Raw genomic sequence first — 26,256 nt, forward strand, 5'->3', positions numbered from 1 at the left:
ACTGTGTTCTATTAAACCTGTCCGAAAAAGAAGGAAACATGCCACTGATCCACTACCTGCAAGACAAAGTCTTGAGTGGTTTCACCTGTCCACTGACAGGCCCATAGAACTCGAGAGAGCTCACAGAACCCTCAGAACCCCAGCAATAGCCAGACAACCACTGCGCCCAATCACAGTAAATTTCCCGAGATTCACCGACAAGGAATGAGTCCTACAGGCGGCAAAAATCAACACCATTACAGTGGGTAATGCCAAACTCACCTTACACCAGAATCAGTCAGTTGGAATACGACGAAAGCGTAGAGAGTTTGACGAGGTGAAGAAACACTTCATTGACCGAGGCATCTTGAGGGGATTCAAATACCCAAACGAGCTCAGGATTATTCACGGAGGAACCATGCAACACTCCCAAAGAGGAAAAACGTTTTTTTGAAGGACAATCCTGGCCACTGAGAAATGGACCAATAACTGAAAGTGATTACTGTTATTACTAATGGAGGTAAGACAACATATAGCCACCATCCAATGACCCACCCGCCACCCTAAATGTCATTATAGCCGTCTATTTTTTAGACATTTTAGTTTAGCTGAGAGAGGGATATGCCCTATAGCCTAACCCAGGCCTACTAACGTTTTAGCCTACTTTTTTATGTCAAGTGAGAAAATTAACAATTTACAGCCTGTTATCTTGTTTGTAGAACATATACTGTAGGCTTCTTGGCAGACAAAGTGATCAGATACTGTCAATTTATTTTAGGCCTATAACCTACTTTTTATGTGTAATTTATCATTTTCACATAGGCCTTTACCACTGATAGCCTGTCAATTACGACATATCTACAGACCTAATGAGAGGCTCAGTGTGTACATTTTATGCTTAAGTATGTAGCTATAGTTTGATTACTGTTCAATGATGTTGACTAGTACCTTAAATCTACTGACATGGAACTGCCATGGCCTATGTCATGCAATAAAATGGAAAAAAATCTGTGCTCTCAAAAAGGAAAAAGTAGACATTGCGCTATTACAAGAGATGCACCTCTGTGATTTTTATTTATTGATTTATTTCACCTTTATTTAACCAGGTAGGCAAGTTGAGAACAAGTTCTCATTTACAATTGCACCCTGGCCAAGATAAAGCAAAGCAGTTTGACACATACAACAACACAGAGTTACACATGGAGTAAAACAAACATATAGTCAATAATACAGTAGAACCAAGTCTATATACGATGTGAGCAAATGAGGTGAGATAAGGGAAGTAAAGGCAAAAAAAGGCCACGGTGGCAAAGTAAATACAATATAGCAGGTAAAACACTGGAATGGTAGATTTGCAGTGGAAATGAAGAAATGAAGAAATGTGCAAAGTAGAAATAAAATTAATGGGGTGCAAAGGAGCAAAATAAATAAATCAATAAAATAAAATAAATACAGTAGGGAAAGAGGTAGTTTTTTGGGCTAAATTATAGATGGGCTATGTACAGGTGCAGTAATCTGTGAGCTGCTCTGACAGCTGGTGCTTAAAGCTAGTGAGGGAGATAAGTGTTTCCAGTTTCAGAGATTTTTGTAGTTTGTTCCAGTCATTGGCAGCAGAGAACTGGAAGGAGAGGCAGCCAAAGAAAGAATTGGTTTTGGGGGTGACTAGAGAGATATACCTGCTGGAGCGTGTGCTACAGGTGGGTGATGCTATGGTGACCAGCGAGCTGAGATAAGGGGGGACTTTAACTAGCAGGGTCTTGTAGATGACATGGAGCCAGTGGGATTGGCGATGAGTATGAAGCGAGGGCCAGCCAACGAGAGCGTACAGGTCGCAATGGTGGATAGTATATGGGGCTTTGGTGACAAAACGGATGGCACTGTGATAGACTGCATCCAATTTGTTCAGTAGGGTATTGGAGGCTATTTTGTAAATGACATCGCCGAAGTCAAGGATTGGTAGGATGGTCAGTTTTACAAGGGTATGTTTGGCAGCATGAGTGAAGGATGCTTTGTTGCGAAATAGGAAGCCAATTCTAGATTTAACTTTGGATTGGAGATATTTGATGTGGGTCTGGAAGGAGAGTTTACAGTCTAGCCAGACACCTAGGTATTTGTAGTTGTCCACGTATTCTAAGTCAGAGCCCTCCAGAGTAGTGATGTTGGACAGGCGGGCAGGTGCAGGCAGCGATCGGTTGAAGAGCATGCATTTAGTTTTACTTGTATTTAAGAGCAATTGGAGGCCACGGAAGGAGAGTTGTAATGGCATTGAAGCTTGCCTGGAGGGTTGTTAACACAGTGTCCAAAGAAGTATACAGAATGGTGTCGTCTGCGTAGAGGTGGATCAGAGACTCACCAGCAGCAAGAGCGACATCATTGATGTATACAGAGAAGAGAGTGGGTCCAAGAATTGAACCCTGTGGCACCCCCATAGAGACTGCCAGAGGTCCGGACAACAGACCCTCCAATTTGACACACTGAACTCTATCAGAGAAGTAGACCAGGTGAGGCAATCATTTGAGAAACCAAGGCTGTCGAGTCTGCCGATGAGGATGTGGTGATTGACAGAGTCGAAAGCCTTGGCCAGATCAATGAATACGGCTGCGCAGTTATGTTTCTTATCGATGGTGGTTAAGATATCGTTTAGGACCTTGAGCGTGGCTGAGGTGCACCCATGACCAGCTCTGAAACCAGATTGCATAGCAGAGAGGGTATGGTGAGATTCGAAATGGTCGGTAATCTGTTTGTTGACTTGGCTTTCGAAGACCTTAGAAAGGCAGGGTAGGATAGATATAGGTCTGTAGCAGTTTGGGTCAAGAGTGTCCCCCCCTTTGAAGAGGGGGATGACCGCAGCTGCTTTCCAATCTTTGGGAATCTCAGACGATACGAAAGAGAGGTTGAACAGGCTAGTAATACGGGTGGCAACAATTTCGGCAGATCATATTTAGAAAGAAAGGGTCCAGATTGTCTAGCCCGGCTGATTTGTAGGGGTCCAGATTTTGCAGCTCTTTCAGAACATCAGCTGAGTGGATATGGGAGAAGGAGAAATGGGGAAGGCTTGGGAGAGTTGCTGTGGGGGGTGCAGTGCTGTTGACCGGGGTAGGGGTAGCTAGGTGGAAAGCATGGGCAACCGTAGAAAAATGCTTATTGAAGTTCTCAATATAGTGGATTTATCAGTGGTGACAGTGTTTCCTATCTTCAGTACAGTGGGCAGCTGGGAGGAGGTGTTCTTATTCTCCATGGACTTTACAGTGTCCCAGAACTTTTTTGAGTTAGTGTTGCAGGAAGCAAATTTCTGCTTGAAAAAGCTAGCCTTGGCTTTTCTAACTGCCTGTGTATATTGATTTCTAGATTCCCTGAAAAGCTGCATATCATGGGGGCTGTTCGATGCTAATGCAGAACGCCATAGGATGTTTTTGTGTTGGTTAAGGGCAGCCAGGTCTGGGGAGAACCAAGGGCTATATCTGTTCCTGGTTCTACATTTCTTGAATGGGGCATACTTATTTAAGATGGTTAGGAAGGCATTTAAAAAAAAAAACAGGCATCCTCTACTGACGGGATGAGATCAATATCCTTCCAGGATAACCCGGCCAGGTCGATTAGAAAGGCCTGCTCGCTGAAGTGTTTCAGGGAGCATTTGACAGTGAGGAGTGGAGGTCGTTTGACTCCTGACCCATTACGGATGCAGGCAATGAGGCAGTGATCGCTGAGATCTTGGTTGAAGACAGCAGAGGTGTATTTAGAGGGCAAGTTGGAGGGTGCCCGTGTTTACGGCTTTGGGGAGGTACCTGGTAGGTTCATTGATAATTTGTGTGAGATTGAGGGCATCAAGCTTAGATTGTAGGATGGCTGGGGTGTTAAGCATGTTCCAGTTTAGTTCGCCCAGCAGCACGAGCTCTGAAGATAGATGGGGGGCAATCAGTTCACATATGGTGTCCAGAGCACAGCTGGTGGCAGAGGGTGGTCTATAAGCAGGCAGCAACGGTGAGAGACTTGTTTTTAGAGAGGTGGATTTTTAAAAGTAGAAGTTCAAATTGTTTGGGTACAGACCTGGATAGTAGGACAGAACTCTGCAGGCTATCTTTGCAGTAGATTGCAACACCGCCCCCTTTGGCAGTTCTATCTTGTCTGAAAATGTTGTAGTTCGGGATGAAAATTTCTATTTCAATTTTTGGTGGTCTTCCTAAGCCACGATTCAGACACAGCTAGAACATCCGGGTTGGCAGAGTGTGCTAAAGCAGTGAATAAAACAAACTCAGGGAGGCGGCTTCTAATGTTAACATGCATGAAACCAAGGCTATTACGATTACAGAAGTCATCAAAAGAGAGCGCCTGGGGAATATGAGTGGAGCTTGGCACTGCACGGCCTGGATTCACATCTACACCACCAGAGGAAGAGAGGAGGAGTAGGATAAGGGTACGACTAAAAGCAATGAGAACTGGTCGTCTAGAACATCTGGAACAGAGAGTAAAAGGCGGTTTCTGGGGGCGATGAAATAGCTTCAAGGTATAATGTACAGACAAAGGTATGGTAGGATGTGAATACAGTGGAGGTAAACCTAGGTATTGAGTGATGATGAGAGAGATATTGTCTCTAGAAATATCATTGAAACCAGGAGAAGTCATCGCATGTGTGGGTGGTGGAACTAATAGGTTGGATAAGCAGGACTAGAGGCTCTACAGTGAAAAAAGCCAATAAACACTAACCAGATCAGCAATGGACAAGGCATATTGACATTAACCTCTTGCTTCTACTCGGGACGCTTGCGTCCCAACTAAAGCTCTGGAAATGCAAATGCGCTACGCTAAATGCTAATAGTATTAGTTAAAACTCAAACGTTCATTAAAATACACATGCAGGGTATCGAATTAAAGCTACACTCGTTGTGAATCCAGGCAACAAGTCAGATTTTTAAAATGCTTTTCGGCGAAAGCATGAGAAGCTATTATCTGATAGCATGTAACACCCCAAAAGACCCGCAGTGGACGTAAACAAAATAATTAGCATTTCGGCGTTACACAAACCGCACAATAAAATAGAAAACAGTCATTACCTTTCACCATCTTCTTTGTTGGCACTCCTAGATGTCCCATAAACACTATTGGGTCTTTATTTCGATTAAATCGGCCCATATAAAGCCAAGATATCGTTATATGTAGACTGTGTGATAAACGAAAAAAACATCGCTTCAAAACGTAACGTCATTTTTTTAAATTCAAAAAGTCGACGATAAACTTTCACAAAACACTTCGAAATACGTTTGTAATGCAACTTTAGGTATTAGTAAACGTTAATAAGCGATAAAATTCATCAGGAGGCGATGTAAAGATCATTAGCTGTCCGTCTGGAAAAATGTCCGGCTAGAAACTCAACGAAAATATCCGGTCCTAGACCTAAGGAAATACGGTGCCCTGCATGTGTTTGACCAAGAAAAAACTCGAAGGGAAATGACAAGACTCTAGACACCGTGTGGAAGCTGTAGGTACTGCAACCTCAGTCAATTAATTGTGGTTCACCTTTATCAATGGGTTCAAGTAGCGCATGGATATATTTTCCCATTTTCAGTGATCAGTTTTTCCTGTGCTTTTCGATGTAAATGCCGTTCTGGTAAAGCCACAGCAGTGATTTAACCAGTTTTATAAACGTCTGAGTGTTTTCTATCCACACAGACTAAGCAAATGCATATACTATATTCCTGGCATGAGTAGCAGGGCGCTGAAATGTTGCGCGATTTTTAACAGAATGTTCAAAAAAGTAGAGGGTCGACTTAAGAGGTTAAGGAGAGGCATGCTTAGTCAAGTGATCAAAAGTGTCCAGTGAGTAGTGAGGTTGGTTGGGGTCACGGCGATTCAGACAGCTAGCCGGGCCATCGGTAGCAAGCTAGCATAGGATGGAGGTCTGTTTTTAGCCACCTCGTGCGTTTCCATCGGTAGGGTTAGTGGGGTTTCGTGTGGTAGAGGGGATCAATCCAATTGGCAAAAAAAAATAGATATAGTTATAGAGGCCCAAGAAAAAAGAAAAAATTGTCCGATAGATCTATTCAGATAGCAGCCGATTAAGACAGCTAACGATTAGCGGGCCGCAGATGGGCATTCAGGTAACGTCGCGACGGAGGAGCCAGCTGGATAACTCCCTCGGGCAGATAACGTCTGTAGTCCAGTTGTGAAGGCCCGGTGGGGCTCCGCGTTGGCAGTAAAAAAGATCGTAGCCAAGGAGTGGTTGATGGAAGTCTTCAGCTGGCTAGCTCCGGAATAATTGATGTTTGCTCCGGGGTCGACGTAAGCAGATAGTCACACGGATAGCAGCTAGCTAGCTGCGAGACCCAGGTATAAATGTCCAGAGCTTGCGGTTGAAATCCGGGTACAAAGAGAGAAAAATTGGTCCGGTATGTTCCGGTCCGAGCGGCGCCGTACAAAACTGGTGATAGATTTTCGAGCTAAAGGATAGCTGATGACCACAAACCGTGGCTAGCTGAAACTAACGATTAGCCAGTAAAGATGCTGGCTAGCTTCTGACTAGCTTCTGATTAGCTTCTGGTTAGCTTCAGGCTAGCTTCTGGTTAGCTTCTGGCTAGCTTCTATGGAGGATTACAGATTTGAGGTAAATAATAATTTTAAAAAATATATAAATTGATGATGCGGGTTGCAGGAGAGTGTTTTGAAGATGAGTTTATGGAAAATAAAAAATATATATAAAAAGGTATGCGAAGAATGTTGTAAATATATATGTATATGTCTGACTGCAATGCCATCTTGGTGAATACAAAATTATGATGCAGAACATGCTAAACTCCGCAGATCTTGGGTGGGACAGGTGTATTTCTTATCTTTCAAATCTAACAGTAGAGGCACAGCCATACTTATCCATAAGCATGTTCGATTCATAATTGACAAAAACATATGTGATCCAGAGGGGCGATTATTTCTGATAACTGGGTTACTGTATGGGCAAATAATTACTATCATAAATATACACTGCTCAAAAAATAAAGGGAACACTTAAACAACACAATGTAACTCCAAGTCAATCACACTTCTGTGAAATCAAACTGTCCACTTAGGAAGCAACACTGATTGACAATAAATTTCACATGCTGTTGTGCAAATGGAATAGACAACAGGTGGAAATTATAGGCAATTAGCAAGACACCCCCAATAAAGGAGTGGTTCTGCAGGTGGTTACCACAGACCACTTCTCAGTTCCTATGCTTCCTGGCTGATGTTTTGGTCACTTTTGAATGCTGGTGGTGCTTTCACTCTAGTGGTAGCATGAGACGGAGTCTACAACCCACACAAGTGGCTCAGGTAGTGCAGCTCATCCAGGATGGCACTTCAATGCGAGCTGTGGCAAGAAGATTTGCTGTGTCTGTCAGCGTAGTGTCCAGAGCATGGAGGCGCTACCAGGAGACAGGCCAGTACATCAGGAGACGTGGAGGAGGCCGTAGAAGGGCAACAACCCAGCAGCAGGGCCGCTATCTCCGCCTTTGTGCAAGGAGGAGCAGGAGGAGCACTGCCAGAGCCCTGCAAAATGACCTCCAGCAGGCCACAAATGTGCATGTGTCTGCTCAAACGGTCAGAAACAGATTCCGTGAGGGTCCCCACCACAAACCCTAGATCTTACTAAAGACATGGGACTGATAGATATCTGGAGAGACAAATAGCTCATCTATACATACTACTCCAATGTCCATAACACCTACTCTCGGATAGATTACATTTTTATCCCAAAGATTTTCATAAATTCTGCCACTTGTACAATCGGACCCATAGCACTTTCAGATCACGCCTTTGTCCGCCTCCGCTTTGACCTCTGTAAAAACGTACTGAGCTGGAAATTCAACACCTCCATGTTATCAAACAAATCATTCCATACATTGGTTACTACATGGATAGACAACTCCACACAAGACAACAAAGACTCCTGTTTCTCCGGCCACAATATAGGATGCTGCCAAAGCACACTAAGAGGTCAACTAACTGACCTCTTAGTGTGGCGGCAGGTATCCTAGTTGTTAGAGCGTTGTGCCAGTAACCGAAAGGTTGCTGGATCGACTCCTGTACCCTGTCGTTCTATCCCTGAACGAGACAGCTAACCCACTGTTCCCCGGTACACCATCATTGTAAATAAGAATTTGTTCTTAAAACTTGTTAGGGACTAGCTCCCGCTGCGGGGATCAAATCAGCGGAAATTTCAAGAGCGCCACGAATAGTTTTTGATAAAACTCCAACTTTCATTAAAATACACATACAAGGTACTGAATTAAAGCTACACTCGTTGTGAATCTAGCTACCGAGTCAGATTTGTAAAATGCTTTTCGGCGAAAGCATGAGAAGCTATTATCTGATAGCATGCACCCCCAAAGTACTGGAACTTCATCTAAAACGACAGATTTTGCGGTAGCCGGCGCTACCCAAAACGCAGAAATAAAATATAAAACATTCATTACCTTTGATGAGCTTCTTTCTTGGCACTCCTATATATCCCATAAACATCACAATTGGGTCTTTTTCCCGATTAAATCCGTCATTGTATAGCCAAAATGTCATTTTCTGAAGACCGGTCTGATCCAGGAATATTCCCTTTCACTTTTTAAAATGAGAAAAGGTGCCTATATACTTTTACAAAACACTTCAAACTACTTTTCTAAACCAACTTTAGGTATTAATAAACGTTAATTAGCTATACAATTCATCACGGGGCGATCTGTATTCGATAGCAGCTAGTCTGGAAATCAACGGCCATCTTTTCCATTTTAATAACATCCTGTTGAGAGACTGAAACAGGAAAGGGTAAAACGTAATAGAACCAAGGATTAAGTCTGCTCAAAATGCCAGCACTGGCGACATCGTGTGGAAGCTGTAGGCGTTTACATTACGGCTTCATGTATTTGCAGTCGCATTGAACAATACATTGACTGGCGGATTAATATATTTTTTGTGTTTTTGGAGAACAGTTTTTCGAGGGATTTTTACTGCTAAACACTTTGTGTTATAACCACAGACACGATTTAACCAGTTTTAGAGACGTCAGTGTTTTCTATACACACATACTTATCATTTGCATATACTATATTCCTGGCATGAGTAGCAGGACTTTGAAATGTTGCGCGATTTTTAACAAAAAGCTGCGAAAATGCGCATGATCCATAAGAGGTTTTAAACTGACTTGCCTGGTAAAATAATTGCATCTGCTTTCTCTAAGAAAAAAGCAATGGAAGCACACAGGTTAGATCTTGAGGGAGGTGGAATTCTATGAAAAAGTAGATAAACACTCCCCAGACAGCACCTCCTGGAGTCAACTTAAAAAAGCAAAACTACTTGGGAGATAAAAAACTAGTTTTCTGTACTTAATACCATGAGTATAACAATAAGCCTAGCAATAGGCCTAGCAGATTTCTTGCATACCAATTAAAAAAAGATCAGTCATGGCCATCCGAACAGCAGATGATGAGGTTACATATGATCCAAATAAGATAAATGAAACTTTTCATGATGTTTACTGCAAATTATATACTTCTGAGAGAAAACATACGTATGCAGAACTCCATTCCTTCTTAGAGGGAATCTCGCTACCAAAACTATCAGAGACCGACCAAAAAGATCTCAATTCCCCCTTGAGGAGGTCCTAGAGGCAATTGTTTCCCAGAGTTCTACAAAGCTTTTTTGCCCCAGCTTAGCCCTATTTTCATGCCAATGCTGAATGATTTTTTTAAAAAAGCGGAGCACTCCCAGACTCTATGTGCTCAAAAAAGACAAGGACCCTCTATCCTGCTCATCCTTCTGGTCCATAAGCTTGTTGGATTTCGACTACAAAATAATTACCAAATTGCTCGCCAAAAGACTAATCTTCCCAAAATAATAAAAGTGGACCAAACTGGATTTATTAGAGATAGGTACTCTTCTGATAACATTCACTGTCTTTTTGATATTATAGCTCAAGTAAACGCACCAAAGACCCCTGTCCTGCTGGTTTCACTGGATGCTGAGAAGGCATTTCACAGGATGGAGCTGTGCACATTTTGGAGAGATGTGTGGTCACTTGGAGACACCAGTTAGTCCAGCATTTTCCAAACTCGTATTTTTGCCCTAGTACTACACAGCTGATTCTAATAATAAAAGCTTGATGACTAACTGGTGTCTCCAAGTGGCCACACATCTCTCCAAAATGTGCACAGTTCCTAAGCATTGAAATCAATGCACTTTTATGACTCAAAGAAGTCTTCAACTATAAGGTCATTTTTTGAGCTCTTCTAGCGGTGCCGTTGAGAAACAAGAGCAAGCACACTGGTAGATGTTTCATTTGGAACACAACCCTGCATCCACCCCATCACACATTTTAAATCGCAATCTGGGTAAGGTGGCATGATTTGAATGCTTGTTCAATTGCCAACATGACTAGCTAAATTATAAAATACGATCTTGCTGTGTTAGGCTTCCACAGGAAAATTCAGATTGTTATTTTAGTGCGCATAGAAAGGAGTCTTGAGTGCATTCATGTGCTTGTGCCCTGGCAAATTTTCTTCACAATAAACAGACATAGGCTCATGCTGTTTTTTTGTGTCCACTTTCTCCAAAAACTCTGTTAAATATCTGCTCTGAATTAAGATGCAAATACATCGGCAGGAAGAATGGGGTGTCAGCTATGACATGACAACCTTGAGTTAGAAAAAAAACTTTTTTAGTTATTGAATTACAGTAATTGAAGTGGATTTATACCCGGTAACAGAATTACGTTAACGGAATTACATTATGGGTCCCTGATCTGTACTACATTGAAATGCATAATTATGGATATTAATGTCATTCTCTTCATGGTGATGTATCCTAAATAGGTACACAAAGGTAGAAATATGCAATATCATCCATTGCATCTATTGGTATTATTCTACACACTGGCTATTATTCTAATGAGCTCTGACCCCAAACAAGACCCAATTTGGTTGGTCCGCACTGTGAAAATATGTTAGTGCTTGCGTCCATATCAGTTCGCATGAATTTGAGTGGTTACATACAATACGTTTTGACAGAATGGCTGTGACAGAGACTGTTGTCGTACTCCCAGGTAAAGCCCTTGCTTCCGATACCACTGAAGTTGAGATGTGCAGTTTGATTCAACTCTTTTTACTGACTTGAGAGTCATGATTCGTTTTTCTGAGTGACTGGTTCATTTTAGTTGTTAGTTTGACCCAATGAATTCTAGGTCCGTGCTATCCGGGGTGCAATTAACCTTTTGCTGCAGTGGGCTAAATCAGGGTCACACAGTGTTTATTGGTAGTCTTAAACAAATCTAATTTGAAATGAAAGCATACACATGGTTATGGCCTTAAAAAAAGACACCTGTACAATGTCAGATATAGAGTTTGCATCCCAATATATACCCTGAATATACAAAACATAAAAAATACCTGCTCAATCCATGACAGACTGACCAGCTGAATCCAGGTGAAAGCTATGATCCCTTACTGATGTCACTTGTTAAATCCACTTCAATCAGTTCAATCCACTTCAAATCCACTTCAATCCACTGCATTCGGAAAGTATTCTGAGCCCTTGACTTTTTCCACATTTTGTTACATTGCAGCCTTATTCTAAAATTGCTTAAAGTCCCCCCCCCAAGCTGTCTGTCCTCTACAGAAATGTTCCCCAGTTGAGTTGCCCCAGTCAGATCCAGAGCCTTCACCTGGTGTAACGTCACAGGCAAAATTACAGGCTCTGTCATGCACTTGAGGGGCGTTGCTTACTAGCGCATATTTTTTTCTCTAGCAGCCCGTGGGGAATTGTTTTACCTTTTTTGAGAGTATTGCCATCTATTATATTTTATTGGCAAATTTAAACCAAATGTAACTTGCAACATGGTCTTTAAGGTGCTTGAGTAGGCATCAGAGCAATTTATTTATTGTGTGACTGTCTGTCACTTTGTATGTATTATAGTGTTTTGTATGCTGCAAAATGACTGGCCAAATTGCCTCATTGAGGACATTAAAGTCAATTTAAATGAAATTAATCTAGTTTAAAAAAATCTAATCTTATCCAAGGTGACCAAGGAGCAGCGTGTCCTGATTCTACTGGGGGACGGCTACAACAACACACGCCCAATCTACTGGTGCCGTGAGAACTGGCCCAATCAGGAAATGAGGAAGATCTACACCACCGTCCTCTTTGCTAACATCTACCTAGCCCCACTGTCACTCATTGTCATCATGTACGTCCGCATCGGATTCACACTCTTCAAGATGGCTGTACCCGCCTCAGGCCGTGGAATCAGTAGTGGCAGCAGCAGTGGGACGAAGCCCGGCCTGGACAACCACCGTCAGACAGTGTCGAAGAAGAAGAAGAGGGTGATCAAGATGCTGCTGATGGTGGCATTGCTTTTCATCCTGTCGTGGCTGCCGCTCTGGACGTTGATGATGCTGAGTGACTACGCCAGCCTGACAGCGAGCCAGCACCGTGTCATCAACATCTACGTGTACCCGTTGGCCCACTGGCTGGCCTTCTTCAACTCCTCCGTCAACCCCATCATCTACGGCTTCTTCAATGAGAACTTCCGCCGGGGGTTCGAGGCCGCGTTTAAGTTCCAGCTGTGCGTCGCCTACATGGAGCGCCAGATGATCTACTCGCGTCGTATCCAAGGCAACGCAGTGTTACCTGAGAACCTGCATCTGGCCACCAGGCCCGGCTCGGCAGGTTCAGGATTGGCTTTGGTGAACGGGAAGGGGCTGGGCCGGGAGGAAGTTGTCGGGCGGACGTCAGGCGAGAAGTCGTCGGGGAGCAACATGAAGGAGCATGATCTGATCATGGAGGACCTGGAGAAGGTATCCCAGATTTAAACATGTCATACTGTATGTGCCATTGGGACATGTATTCAGATAACCTGGAGATTGTATCCCATATTTAAAAATTACAGTTAAACATTTGTACTGTTGCATGAACTGTAATACACATACATGTAATGTACCTATATTGTGCAATATACATTAAGGGCACAGAGAGGACACAGGCGGTGGGTGTTCCAAATCGCACCATATTGCACTACTTTTTACCAGGGCCCATTTGGGACGCAGACGCTGTGAAGGTATTATATCAGAGAGTCAAACCAACCACATAGAGAGAGGCCCTTGAGGGTAAACTTGACTCTTTAGGAATATTTTTAAATACGATTCTTTCCCCACAGCACAATATCTTGTTGTGTTGGTTTATTATGTGATTAGTCACCCATTCACATCTTGGTATAGCATAAGCATGTACTATCCCAGTAACAAAATTACATTGGAAACACATCTAAAATACGTTTTTTTTCAGAAGTTGAAGTTATGTTAATTTTAGGTTCTGAATGAAAGGTGAAAATACGTATTTTCCTTGTGTTAAAAATACGTATGTTTCAGGTGTTGGAAATACGTATTTTCTTGACATTGAAAACTTATTTTCTGGACTTTAAAATCAGGCTCATTTTCTATTCTGAAGGAAAGTAGAAAATATGTATTTTCCAGACGTTGAAATCAGGTATATTTTTGATTCTGAAAGTTGAAAATACTTATGGAAGTTGAAAGTAAATATTTTGAGACCATTGAGAGACACTGATTGTGGAAAACAGGGAAGATGATTACTAGGGAATTATTTTCTTGCTTTCCTGATTTTTACATTTACAATAATTAATTTGCCTTCTGCAAAATAAATGACTAATGCATAGTTATCAGGGGTTGGACTCGGTTCAGGGAACAGAGATGAAAACTGAAAAATAATGTCATTTTTTGAAGAACAGAAATGGAACCGGTTACGAAAGTGATCTATAGTGTTCTGAAACATAACCATTATTTAAAATCATTGGGAACTGGTTATTAACGTTATTTTACATTCCAAACATTTTTTCTTCAGTCCCACAAAAAAATGACATCAAAGCACCTATGCAAAGCACTCACTCTGTCAACCAGAAACGTCTCCTCACATTGTCTGTCTGCCTGCCAGCTAGTTTTCTAGGGTAGTTAATGATACTCTAGTTATCAAGTTACACATTGGATTTAATATGAACTTTAAGGTTAGATGTGTTTTAAATTCTGGTGTTGCTGCACACACATACTTGTCAGCTAGCTCTGGTCCAGGGCGTTGAGCTAGCCTCGTTGTTGAGCCAAGTCTCGGATGTTCACAGTTCCTCCATATTAACTCTTAAAACGCCCTCCATGTCCACCTGTCTCTCTCGCTCTCTCACACCCGCAAAAATTTGAGTCGCATCTTGCGCCCTACACTTGTCTGTCCGTTAATCAGGGCCAGCCTTAGGCATAAGCCACATAAGTGAACACTTAGTGCCCCGTGAACTTGGTAAGTTAGTCTAACCAGCCATCTAAACTTAGTCATTGATGTTATTAGTCACTCAGATATCATATTTCAGTGAATATGACCTATAATTACTTACAATATGAGTGAAATAGTTTTACTTCCCAAAATATTTTAATGAAGTATGTTAAAAAGCTGCTTGTGTTGGAATGGTGTAGCATACCTCAACATCAGAATGGTGTCATTAATAATATTCATGCGAGTAGACCACTGATTGGCCAGCTCATCCTAATCAGGAGTAAGACATCATATAGCAAGCATTGTAAAAAGTTTTGAGTTGGGGTTTTTCTCCAATTTATGCTTTGGCCACAAATATAGGACGAGTCATCAACATTTCCTGGGTATGAGTTAACAGAATATGTTAACTTTTAAAAGTGAGACAGTTACAGTTACTTTAACATGGCATACGTCATGGCAAAATGTGTAGAATGTCAGAAAATGTGCTTTAAAATTGCAAAAATGTATCACCACCCGATTGCAAAATGAGTAGAATTGCAGTATATTACTTATAACATTTCTAAATCTTCTCTCCACCCCATGGCAAAATGTATAGAATTGCAGCAAACTTGCTTTAAAACGGCAACTTTTTCACTACACCCCATGGAAAATGTGTAAAATTGCAGGATATTCACTCCACAAAATAAATACTCTCCACTGTCAAGATGGGGGCCCTCAAGGTATGAGGTGGGGGGGTGGGATGGGGGTTAAATGTCACAAGTTAAAAAAGGAACATAAAGGGACGATAAAAAACGGTACTTTATTCTGGTTCAAACCGGTTCAGAACTTTATTATGCTGATCGGGACAGTGGAAAGGTAGAAAAAAAATGTTGGTTCTGCTCAGAACTAAACGATTGGAAAATAACTTAGGTTCCAAACCCTGATAGATAATAAAGAATTGTGTATGTTATATTATATGCCAATCTGTATATGGGGAGAAGTCTGATTGGAAACTACAACATTAACAATAGAATACATTTTGATTTCAGCATCATCTTGAATTATACTGCACTTTGATAGTCTTATCTTACAGAAAAAAGACATGATTTAACGTGTGGAACATCACGATGTTTATTTATACAGTAATTATTATTCAACATGTCCTCACCTGGGATTTTAACTCACGCTGATCCTTGACACTGAGGTCCCACAGGGGCCCGTGCTTAGTCCCCTACTGTACTTGCTGTCCTCCCTGACTGCATGGCCAAGCACCATCTTTAAGTTTGCTGACGACACAACAGTGGTAGGCCTGATCACCAACAACGATGAGACAGCCTATAGGGAGGAGGTCAGAGACCTGGCAGTGTGGTGCCAGGACAACGACCTCTCCCTCAATGTGAGCAAGTGTAAGGAGTTGATCGTGGACAATAGGAAAAGGTGGGCCGAACAGACCCCCATCAAGTTCCTTGGTGTCCACATCACCAACGAACTGTCACGGTCCAATCACACCAAGACAGTTGTGAAGAGACCTTTTCCCCCTCAGGAGAATATTTGGCATGGGTCCCCAGATCATTAAAAAGTTATACAGCTGCACCATCGAGAGCATCCTGACCGGTTGCATCACCGCCTGGTATGGCAACTGCTCTGCATCTGACCGTACGGCGCTACAGAGGGTAGTGTGTATGACCCAGTACCTTATTTGGGCCAAGCTTCCTGACATCCAGGACCTATATACTAAGTGGTGTCAGAGGAAGGCCCCAAAAATTGTCAAAGACTCCAGTCACATAAGTCACAGACTGTTCTCTCTGCTACGGAATGCCAAGTCTAGGACCAAAAGGCTCCTTAACAGCTTCTACCCCCAAGCCATAAGACTGCTGAACAATTAATAAAATGGCCACCCGGACTTTAAACAGTGTTTTTACACTGCTGCTACTCACTGTTTATTATCAATGCATAGTTACCTTACAAATGACCTTGACTAACCTGTACCCCCGCACATTGATTTGGTACCTGTACCCCCTGTATATAGCCCCGTTATTGTTATGTCATTTTAATTTTTATTACATTCTTTTACTTTAGTGTATTTAGTCAATATTTTCTTAACTCTACTCCAATATTTCTGCTACGCCACCACATCTGTGTCAATAACTGGTGTCTCCTGTATTCACACACTTTAGCTTTCAAAGTAAATCTCAGTTTTGTTAAAAATACACTCAAGAAAAACTATTATATTTATCATAGTAATCCAGGAATAACATTGAAACTGAATAATATGCCCCATCAACATTAGACAACTATACAGAAAACCCTGAAATTGCAAAAATAAGTAAATAAAATCAATGATAAGAGAATTGTCATATTAATTAACTGATAACTAAAATAGTGCAGAGATGTATAGGTAATTAAGGTGTAAGGGACTGAAACAGACTTTGTGGTGCAGCTAAAATTTAGCGGATGTGAGATCAAATCCCAGGTGGGGTGATATTTTAGCTGAACCGCATACAACTTACTTTAAAACCATCATACCACCATACATTTCAGTACTTTACTTACAATGGTTTGGGATGATTTGAGACCATCTGGGGCCATCATGTGAAGTCCTGGCGATTGATAACAAACATCATGAGAACATCTTACAAACATCCCAACGTGGTCCTCAACCTTACGGAAAAACCACATGAATTTCACGTAATAACGTGTTTCAGTGATCCCATGTAATCTTATGTGCAGTTAATGGGTGCGTTCCTCTGCCCAGGCGTGTCTGATGCATGCCAGATCTTCAATGCCGGGATAGGTATTTTATCAGATAACCACATCATATGCTATAGCAATCTGGTACCCAATGGCACTGTCGATGAAGTGGCACGAAATCATTGGTTGATGCATACAATGTCTGAGCAAGGGAATGCAACCAATGTGACAACATGTAAAGCATAGTGATAACATGAAACTACACGTGAGAAGATGTGACAACATGTAAGCACATGTGGAAACGTGATCTCATGTGAAGTGTTCCAAAAACACATTTGCATATGATTTCATATTTGAAATTTCACTTGCACATGATTTCACATGTGAAATGTCACGTGAATTTTTCCAGAAACATGTTTTCACATGTAAAACAGAAAATGTGAAGAGTTCCAAAAATACATGATTTCACATGTGAAAAACCCCCACAGATAATATGCTCTTACAACGTTTACAGAACAGACATTGTCAAAGGTGGTAATCACCTTGCATTGGCATGACCATTAAACGCAAACACTGATACAACGCTTCCACTGTACCATAACCATGCCCTTATTTTTTGGGGCGTTAATGCAGGTTCCAAGGCAAGGAATAAGTATGAACCTGGTGGCACTGCAGAAACATCAATGCACTCAACCAAGAGGTTGCAAGTTTAAATCCTCAAAGCATTCATGTATAGTCTATGTCATGTATCCTTGAGGACTTTCAAGTGGATGGTATGTTGGTGGTGATAATTTTATAATTATTTACTTGATTCGGGGCAGCTTTTAGCAAAGTCCAGAAATGTTTTCTTACCAATAAGTCTGTGGCCATATCTTTTTTTATGCTCGTAGACCTGGTGGTGTAGCAGGACATTGCAGGTTGCTAGTAACATAGGTTATAAGTTCAAATCCCAGTTAAGGCTGAATCCCAAGTGTGGTCAACGTACCAGATTTTTTACACAAATTGAAATTAGAATACAGCAGCATACTGCAACTGCACTGTTGGTTAAGGGCTTTTTAAGCATTTCATGGTAAGGTGTACACTTATTTTATTCGGCCCATGTGACAAATCAAGTTTGATTTGATTTTATAGACATAACATCTTCAAGTTGTTGTATATACATTAGGGCAAGTGAAATATATGTTTAGCCAATCTTTAGTACAGTGCATTCGGAAACTATTAACTTTTTCCACATTTTGTTACGTTAAAGCCTTATTCTAAAATTAATTAAATCTTTTTTTCTCATCAATCTACACTCTACCCCATAATGACAAAGCAAAAACGGGTTTTTAGAAATGTTTGCAAGTGTATTCAATTTTTTTTTAAACGTGCTCACATGATGTCACGTGTAGTTTCATGTTAGTACATGCTGAAATTTTGCGTCCCCATGTTATCATGTTTATTTCACATAAGATCACATTCTCACGTGCTCTCATGTTATCACATTAACTTCACATAAAATCATCCATGTGTTTTTTTCTTTAATTAAGAGGTCTCAATGATTGCTTTCCATTTGCTTGCAAACCAAAGATATCATCTTTCAATTCCGTAGCTGTTCTGTATTGAAAACCATGTCTAGGACATCTTGTTCTTCAACTTTCTCTTCCTTCCGCAGATTTTATATGACCTATGAGACACTTAGTGTCACAAAGGAAGGTGCACTTCCTTCATTTAGCCGTGCACATAGACATCCATTTCCACATGGCTATTTAGGGTCATGACTTACATGTAGGGTTGCAAAGTGAGGGTATATTACTGGAAACGTTAAAGGTTTAGCCGTAAATTATCAGAATTTTGGTAGCTCAAAGGTTTATGTGGAATTTTATCAGATGACATCTAGTGGCCTTTTTGGATATTTCAGATTATCAGAGGGATCTGTAATTATCGATGTCCCTCTCTTATCACATAAAATACATGTCATTTTATTTTATTTTTTAAATCAAATGACAAATCTGTATAAACCATCAACTTAGTGAACAATGTTGGTGTTTAATATGAGGGTTTCAGTGTTAAATATACTTTATCTTTTTTTACTATGTCAATAGTAATATGTTGTAAATGTTTTGCTAATAGAAAAATGTCATTGTTGATTAAATGCCTTTTTCATTAATTAGGTTATTTTCTCTTGAACCATATGGTCTATCCACTAGAAATGAATGTACACTATGGACAGAGATATAGGAAATTAATAATATGAAGTTATTCAAGTATAAATTATCATAGATTACCTGTTAATTACCAAAATTACAGAAGATTCCGGTTACTTTAGTAAATTACTGATAGCTTTGCAACCCTACTGACGGGTGACATTTAAGGAGGACATCTCACACTAAAGAAGTATTGAATGTCACAGATGATATGCGTGGATTCAGCCTTACAGATGGACAATAGAGTACTAAGCCAAAAATGGGGGTGAGAGGATGCTGGTGGCTTCTTAATGCTGGCCGGGGGTGTCATTACAATATGACAGTCTTTCTTCCAGTCAAATGGGATGTCACTCAGAGCTGAGGCCGAGTCTATTCAATTGCCTTGGGACTGACACCAGATCAGAACAATCCAATAGATCATGCGGGGCTGGGTGATGCCTCCTGCTACTGCACACTTAAAGGTCCAATGCAGCTGTTTTTATCTCAATATCACATCATGTCCGGGTTACAATTACAGCGCCTGCAGAAAGTTTTCACACCCCTTGACTTTTTCCACATTTTGTTTTGTTACAGCCTGAATTCAAATGGATTAAATTCAGATTTTGTGTCAGTGGCCTATAGACAATACCCCATCATGTCAAAGTGGAATTATGTTATTAGAAATGTTTACAAATGAATTAAAAAATGAAAAGCTGATATAGTAAGTAGTCTGTAAGTAGTCAACCCCTTTGTTATGGCAAGTAAAATGTGCCTTAACAAGTCACATAATAAGTTGCAATAACAGTGGTTAACATGATTTTTTAATGACTACCTCAGCTCTGTATCCCACACATACAATTATCTGTAAGGTCCCTCAGTTGAGCAGTGAATTTCAAACACAGATTAAACCACAAAGACCAGGGAGGTTTTCCAATGCCTTGCAAAGAAGGGCACCTATTGGTAGATGGGTAAAAATAAAAAAGCAGACATTGGATCTCCCTTTGAGCATGGTGAGGTTATTAATTACACTTTGGATGATGTGTCAATACACTGAGTCACTACAAAGATACAGGTGTCCTCCCTAACCAGTTTCTGCTCAGGGATTTCACCATGAAGCCAATTGTGACTTTTAAACAGTTACAGAGTTTAATGGCTGTGATAGGAGAAAACTGAGTATGGATCAACAACATTGTAGTTACTCTATAATGCTAACCTAAATGACAGAGTGAAAAGAACAAAGCCTGTACGGACTAAACATTTCCAAAACATGCATCCTTTTTGCAATGAGGTACTGAATAAAGTTAAACTGCAAAAGGTTTGCAAAGAAATTAGCTTTTTATCCTAAATACAAAGCATTATGTCGGGGGCAAATACAACACAACACATCACTGAGTACCACTCTTCATATTTTCAAGCATGGTGGTGGCTGCATCATGTTATGGGTATGCTTGTCATCGGCAAGGACTAGGGAGTTTTTTGGGGGGATAAAAATAAATGGAATAGAGCTAAGCACAGGCAAAATAGACCTTTCAGCAGGACAATAACCTAAAACACAAGGCCAAATATACACTGGAGTTGAATGTTCCTGAGCGGTCTAGTTACAGTCTATGGCAATCTTGAAAATCTTGAAAACCGACATGAAAGAGCTTGACGATTTCAAAAAGAATAATGTGCACATTTTGTATAATCTAGGTGTGCAAAGCTATTAGAGCAAGGGTGTGCCAACGAGGCAGCACACTGAGAAACTTAATTAATTGATCATTTTGGCGATTGCCTAAATTCAAAACATCTGGTCTTCCAGGTTGGTTAAATCCAAGACATGAAGTACAGTACCTACAGCACTCCAGGACCAGGGTTGCCTATCCCTGTCTTATAGACTTACCCAGAAAGTCTTACAGCTGTAATCGATGCCAAAGGTCATTTTAACATGTATTGACTCAGGGGTGTGAATACTTATGTACATTAGATATTTTTGTATTTAATTTTCAATAAATTTGCACACATTTCTAAAAACATGTTCTCACTTTGTATTGGGTATTGTGTGTAGGTGGGTGAGAAAAAATAAATGTAATCAATTTTGATTCAGGTAGTAACAACAAAGTCAATGGGTATGAATCATTTCTGAAGGAACCTCACTGTGATTGTTTGCAAATAAAATGGTTAAATAGCCCCGCCCCACCTAGTCAGCCAGTCAGAATCTGCTACTGCATTGCGGCCGAGGCATACTGCATACTTTTTTTACTAAACGCGACGATGCGACAATGAGTACAGTATGCAGTTTAAGTATGAACAGTAGTACACTAGTATGGTTATTCGGCCACAGCCACTGACACTGTTGACAGGCAATTATGGATCTGTTCCTGGAGAGTTACCCTGCTGTAGGTTTTCGCTCCGACCCCAGTTGTAGCTAATCTGATTCAGTTTATCAACCGGCAAATGTTTTGAATCAGGTGCGCTAAATTAGGGTTGGAGCAAAAGCGTACAGGACGGTAGCTCTCCAGGAAACGGTTTGCTGTGTAAATATATTATGAACTGTATCATGTCTGTTGAAGTCATGAAATGTCATGAAATGTTATGATAGGTTGTCTATCATTCAAATAAAAAGCATGAGCTGGTGAACACCCAGAGAAAATTATTTTGTATAGAGGTGCTGAGTAATGGCGAATAAACTGTAAGCTATAAAATAATAAATGGAGTCGTTATAGACACTCTATGTCTATAAACTCTGAGTAATTTATTGAGTTATTGCCGACCCAATAAATTACTGGGAGTGTGTGTGTGTGTATATGGTGGTGTTGTGATTGTCTCATTCAAGAAATGTGCACCATAAAAAATACATACCTCAGCTTATTGGTGGAAGAGTAGTCCACCCACCCTCTGAGATTGAACTGTTACAGACAGGCAGATAAGACCATATTTATTCTGCGTAGTAAACCTAATACATAATTAGTTAAGAGGATGTCAAAGGCTGTACTATGTTATGTTGTGTTACTGGGCTTCTGTGTAAACAATGTCAATGCTGTGTGAGCTTGTCATTTCTGATGGAGGACAACAGTGGGGCTTCAAAATAAACATGTTAAAAAAATCTTCATGGAAGCTCAGTTGTTGAGTCAGTGACTTTGTGAATGAATGTATGCTTTGATGGACTTGCAAATCAACATGAATTTAGACTTGAGTTTGATTTTTTTTTTTTTTATATATCAATGTTCTGTTCAGGGACAAAATCGAGACACCTAATGTTAGGTTATGTCTGAAAATGAAAACTAGAAAAAGATTGTGAGAAGTATAAACAAGTCCGCAGTGAGATTTGGAATGTGCTTTAAACTTACGAAAGAGGAGTATAGAGTCCCATTGGTTTTTAGAGAGCCATGCTTGTCAGTTTGCTCAAACAGAGTTTCAGAGTGTTGGCTAGTAGTCATTTAGCAAATGCAGAAGTACTTCAAAAGTAAGTCCATCTTAATGCCCTCTTGGGGATCAATAAAGTTATATTATATTAGACAAGGGTTCCCACCATATTTAGACGGACTTCACCAGATTGTCCTTGTTGTTGGCAACACATTTCACAGGCATTATTATTGGGCACAGAGAATTAGCATTACTGTATAAAATGTTGTAGCCCTTACCATTTTGGGTATGTGCGGTTAAGTAGCCTTGCATGAGCCTTGGCTTGTGCAAGCCGGAATGGCTCATAGGAGAAGGAGAATATCTTTTCTCTGTAGCAGTTTGATGTATAAGTAAACAAGTATAGAGAGCAGAATGGTGCTGCAATGGATAGCTGCCGTTTTATGGTCTCCTTACCAATTCTTCTATTTTTGCTTTGATCTTCATTTGGTTTTGTACATAATGTTTCCGGCATTGTTTCCTATGACCGAAAAAAGTTCTGGACATTAGAACAGCAATCTCTAATCCCCTTTTTGATTAAGATTTCTATTTCAGCGAGTCATCGGTGCAGGACATACTGCTCACCCCGGACCTAGCCCTAATCCCAGAGACTCTGGAAATAAGAGATATTGAGGTCGACATGCGGGCATCCTGACGAAACTACGTCGGTGAGTAAGTAAACCGCCTCTACCACAGGAGGTTGGTGAAACCTTCATTTGGGAGGATGGCTCATGGTAATGGCTTTAGCGGAATTTGTGGAACGGTACCATGTTACATCAAACACATGGTTTCCATGTGTTTGATGCCATTCCATTTGCTCTGTTCCTGCAGTTCCAGCTATTATTATGAGACGTCCTTATCGTACTCCAGTGCCCTCTACCCTCTGTTCTATTGGTCGAACGTACAATCACTGGAGAACAAGCTCTGTTCAAGACTATCGGGACTAACGGGACTTGAAGAACTAATATCCTGTGCTTACTGGAGTCGTGGCTGAACAAGGACATGGATAAAATACATCTAGCTGTTTTTTCTGTGCATCGGCAGGATCGAACGGCAGCTCTTTGTTAACAACAGCTGGTGCGCTATTTCTAATATTAAGAATGCCTCGAGTTTCTGCTCGCCCAAGTTAGAATACCTCATGATAAACTGTAGACCATATTGTCAACCAAGAATGTTTTCATCCATATTTTTTGTAGCTGTCTATTTGCCACCATAAACAGATGCTGGCACTAAGACCGCACTCATTGAGCTGTATAAGGCCATAAGCAAACAAGAAAATGCTCATCCAGAGGCAGCGCTCCTAGTGGCCGGTGATTTTAATGCAGAGAAACTGAAATCCATTTGGCCTACTTTCTACGAGCATGTCACCTGTGCAATTAGGAGACAAAACTCTAGATCACCTTTACTCCACACAGAAATAATACAAAGCTCTCCCTTGCCCTCTATTTGGAAAATCTGTCCATAACTTTATCCTCCTGATTACTGCTTACAAGCAAAAACTCAAATAAGAAGTACCAGTGACGCGCTCAACACGGAAGCAGATGCAAAGCTACAGGATTGTTTCGCTAGCACAGACTGGAAGATGTTCCCGAATTCATCTGATGGCATTGAGGAGTTTACCAAATCAGTCACAGGCTTCATTAATAAGTGCATTGTACGTGGGGTCTCTGTCCCCACAGAGACCCCACGTACATATCCAAACTGAGCTAAAGGATAGGATGTGCCGCTTTCAAGGAGCGGGACAAGAATCCGGATGCTTAAAAGAAATCCCGCTACGACCACTGACGAGTCATCAAACAGGCAATGTGTCAATGCAGGACTAAGATCAAATTCTACTACACCAGCTCTGGTGCTTGTTGGATGTGGCAGAGCTTGCAAACGATCACAGATTACAAAGGGAATCGCAGCTGCGATTTGCCCAGTGACGTGAGCCTACCAGACGAGCTAAATGCCTTCTATGCTCGCTTCGAGGCAAGCAACACTGAAACATGCATGAGAACACCAGCTGTTCCAGATGACTGCAGGATCATATTTTCCGTAGCAGATATGAGTAAGATCTTGAAACAGGTTAACAATCAGACAGATTACCAGGATGCGTACTCAGAGCATACACTAACCAGCTGGCAAGTGTTTTCACTGACATTTTCAACCTCTCCCTGATCGAGTTTGTAATACCTAAATGTTTCAAACCAACATAGTCCCTGTGCCCAAGAACACCTAGGTAACATCTCCAAATGACTATTGCCCTGTAGCACTCACATCTGTCGACATGAAATGCTTTGAAAGGCTGGTCATGATTCACATCAACACCATCATCCCAGAAACCTTAGAGCCACTTCAATTCGAATACCGCCCCAATGGATCCACAGATTAAGCCATCTCTATTGCACTCAACACTGCCCTCTCCCACATGGACAAGAGGAACACCTATGTGATAATTCTGTTCATTGACTACAGCTCAGCATTCAACACTATAGTGCCCTCCAAGCTCATCACTAAACTAAGGACCCTGGGACTGAACACCTCCCTCTGCAACTGGATCCTGGACTTTATAACGGGCCGCTTGCAGGTGGTGATGGTAGGCAACAACACATCTGCCATGCTGGCCCTCAATACGTGGGACCCTCAGGTGTGTGTGATTAATCCCCTCCTGTACTCCCTGTTCACCCATGACTGCATGTCCACACACAACTCCAACACCATCATTAAGTTTGCTGATGACACGACGGTGGTAGGCCTGATCACCGACGATGATGAGACAGCCTATAGATAGATGGTCAGAGACCTGACAGTGTGGAGGCAGGACAACTACCTCTCCCAAGACAAAGGAGCTGATCATGGACTACAGGAAACAGAGGGCCGAGCACGTCGCTATTAACTTCGACTGGGCTGTAGTGGAGAGGGCCGAGAGATTCAAGTTCCTCTGTGTCCACATCACTAAGGATCTATCATGGTCCTCATACACCAACAGAGGGCACTACAATGCCTTTTCCCCCTCAGGAGGCTGAAAAGCTTTGGCATGCGCCCTCAGATTCTACAGCTGCACGATAGAAAGTATCTTGACTGGCTGCATTACCGGTGGGTATGGAAACTGCTTGGCGTCTGACCGCAAGGCGCTACAGAGGGTAGTGCGTATTAGCTCCCTGACATCTAGGACCTCTATACTAGGCGGTGTCAGAGGAAAGCCCTAAGATTTGTCAAAGACTCCAGACACCCAAGTCATGGACTGTTCTCCCTGATACCGCACAGCAAGCGGTACCGATACAATAGGTCTGGAACCAACAGAACAGTTTCTAACCCCAAGCAATAAGACTGCTAAATAGTTAGTTAAATAGTTAACCAAATAGCTACCCAGATTATCTGCATTGACTATTTTTGAGCAAACTTTTTTGACTCATCACATACGCGGATGCTACTATTTATCTATTCTGTTTCTTAGTCACTTTATTCCTAATTATATGTACATATCTACCTCAATTACCCCATGTTAGTCTACGCCTGTTTTTACAAAGTATGTGACAAATAACATTTCATTTGAGATCACAGCTGGTTCACCTTATTCCTAATTATATGTACATATCTAACTCAATCCCCTCATATCCTTGCACACCGACTCGGCACTGGTACCATGTGTATATAGCCAAATTCTCCTTACTCATTACTTTTCCATTATTTCTCTATTTTCTTATTTTCTGTATTGTTGGGATGGGCACGTAAGCATTTCCCTGTTAGTCTACACCTGTTGTTTTTACGAAGTATGTGACAAATAACGTTTGAT

At 41.2% G+C, this 26,256-nt stretch overlaps 1 protein-coding gene across 1 annotated transcript in view; it reads left to right on the plus strand.

Moving 5' to 3' along the window:
• Positions 1–22,164, plus strand: part of LOC115147004 (neuropeptide FF receptor 2-like) — a 45,245-nt gene extending 23,081 nt beyond the window's left edge. Inside the window, exons 4-5 of the mRNA XM_029688993.2 lie at positions 12,012–12,788; positions 18,587–22,164. Of these exons, the coding sequence (XP_029544853.2) occupies positions 12,012–12,788; positions 18,587–18,604 (795 nt within the window). The 3' untranslated portion in view covers positions 18,605–22,164. The remainder of the gene's footprint in view (positions 1–12,011; positions 12,789–18,586) is intronic.
• Positions 22,165–26,256: the final 4,092 nt, after the last annotated feature.

The sequence above is a fragment of the Oncorhynchus nerka genome, linkage group LG19, assembly GCF_034236695.1.
Source record: "Oncorhynchus nerka isolate Pitt River linkage group LG19, Oner_Uvic_2.0, whole genome shotgun sequence".
Taxonomy (NCBI): Eukaryota; Metazoa; Chordata; class Actinopteri; order Salmoniformes; family Salmonidae; genus Oncorhynchus; species Oncorhynchus nerka.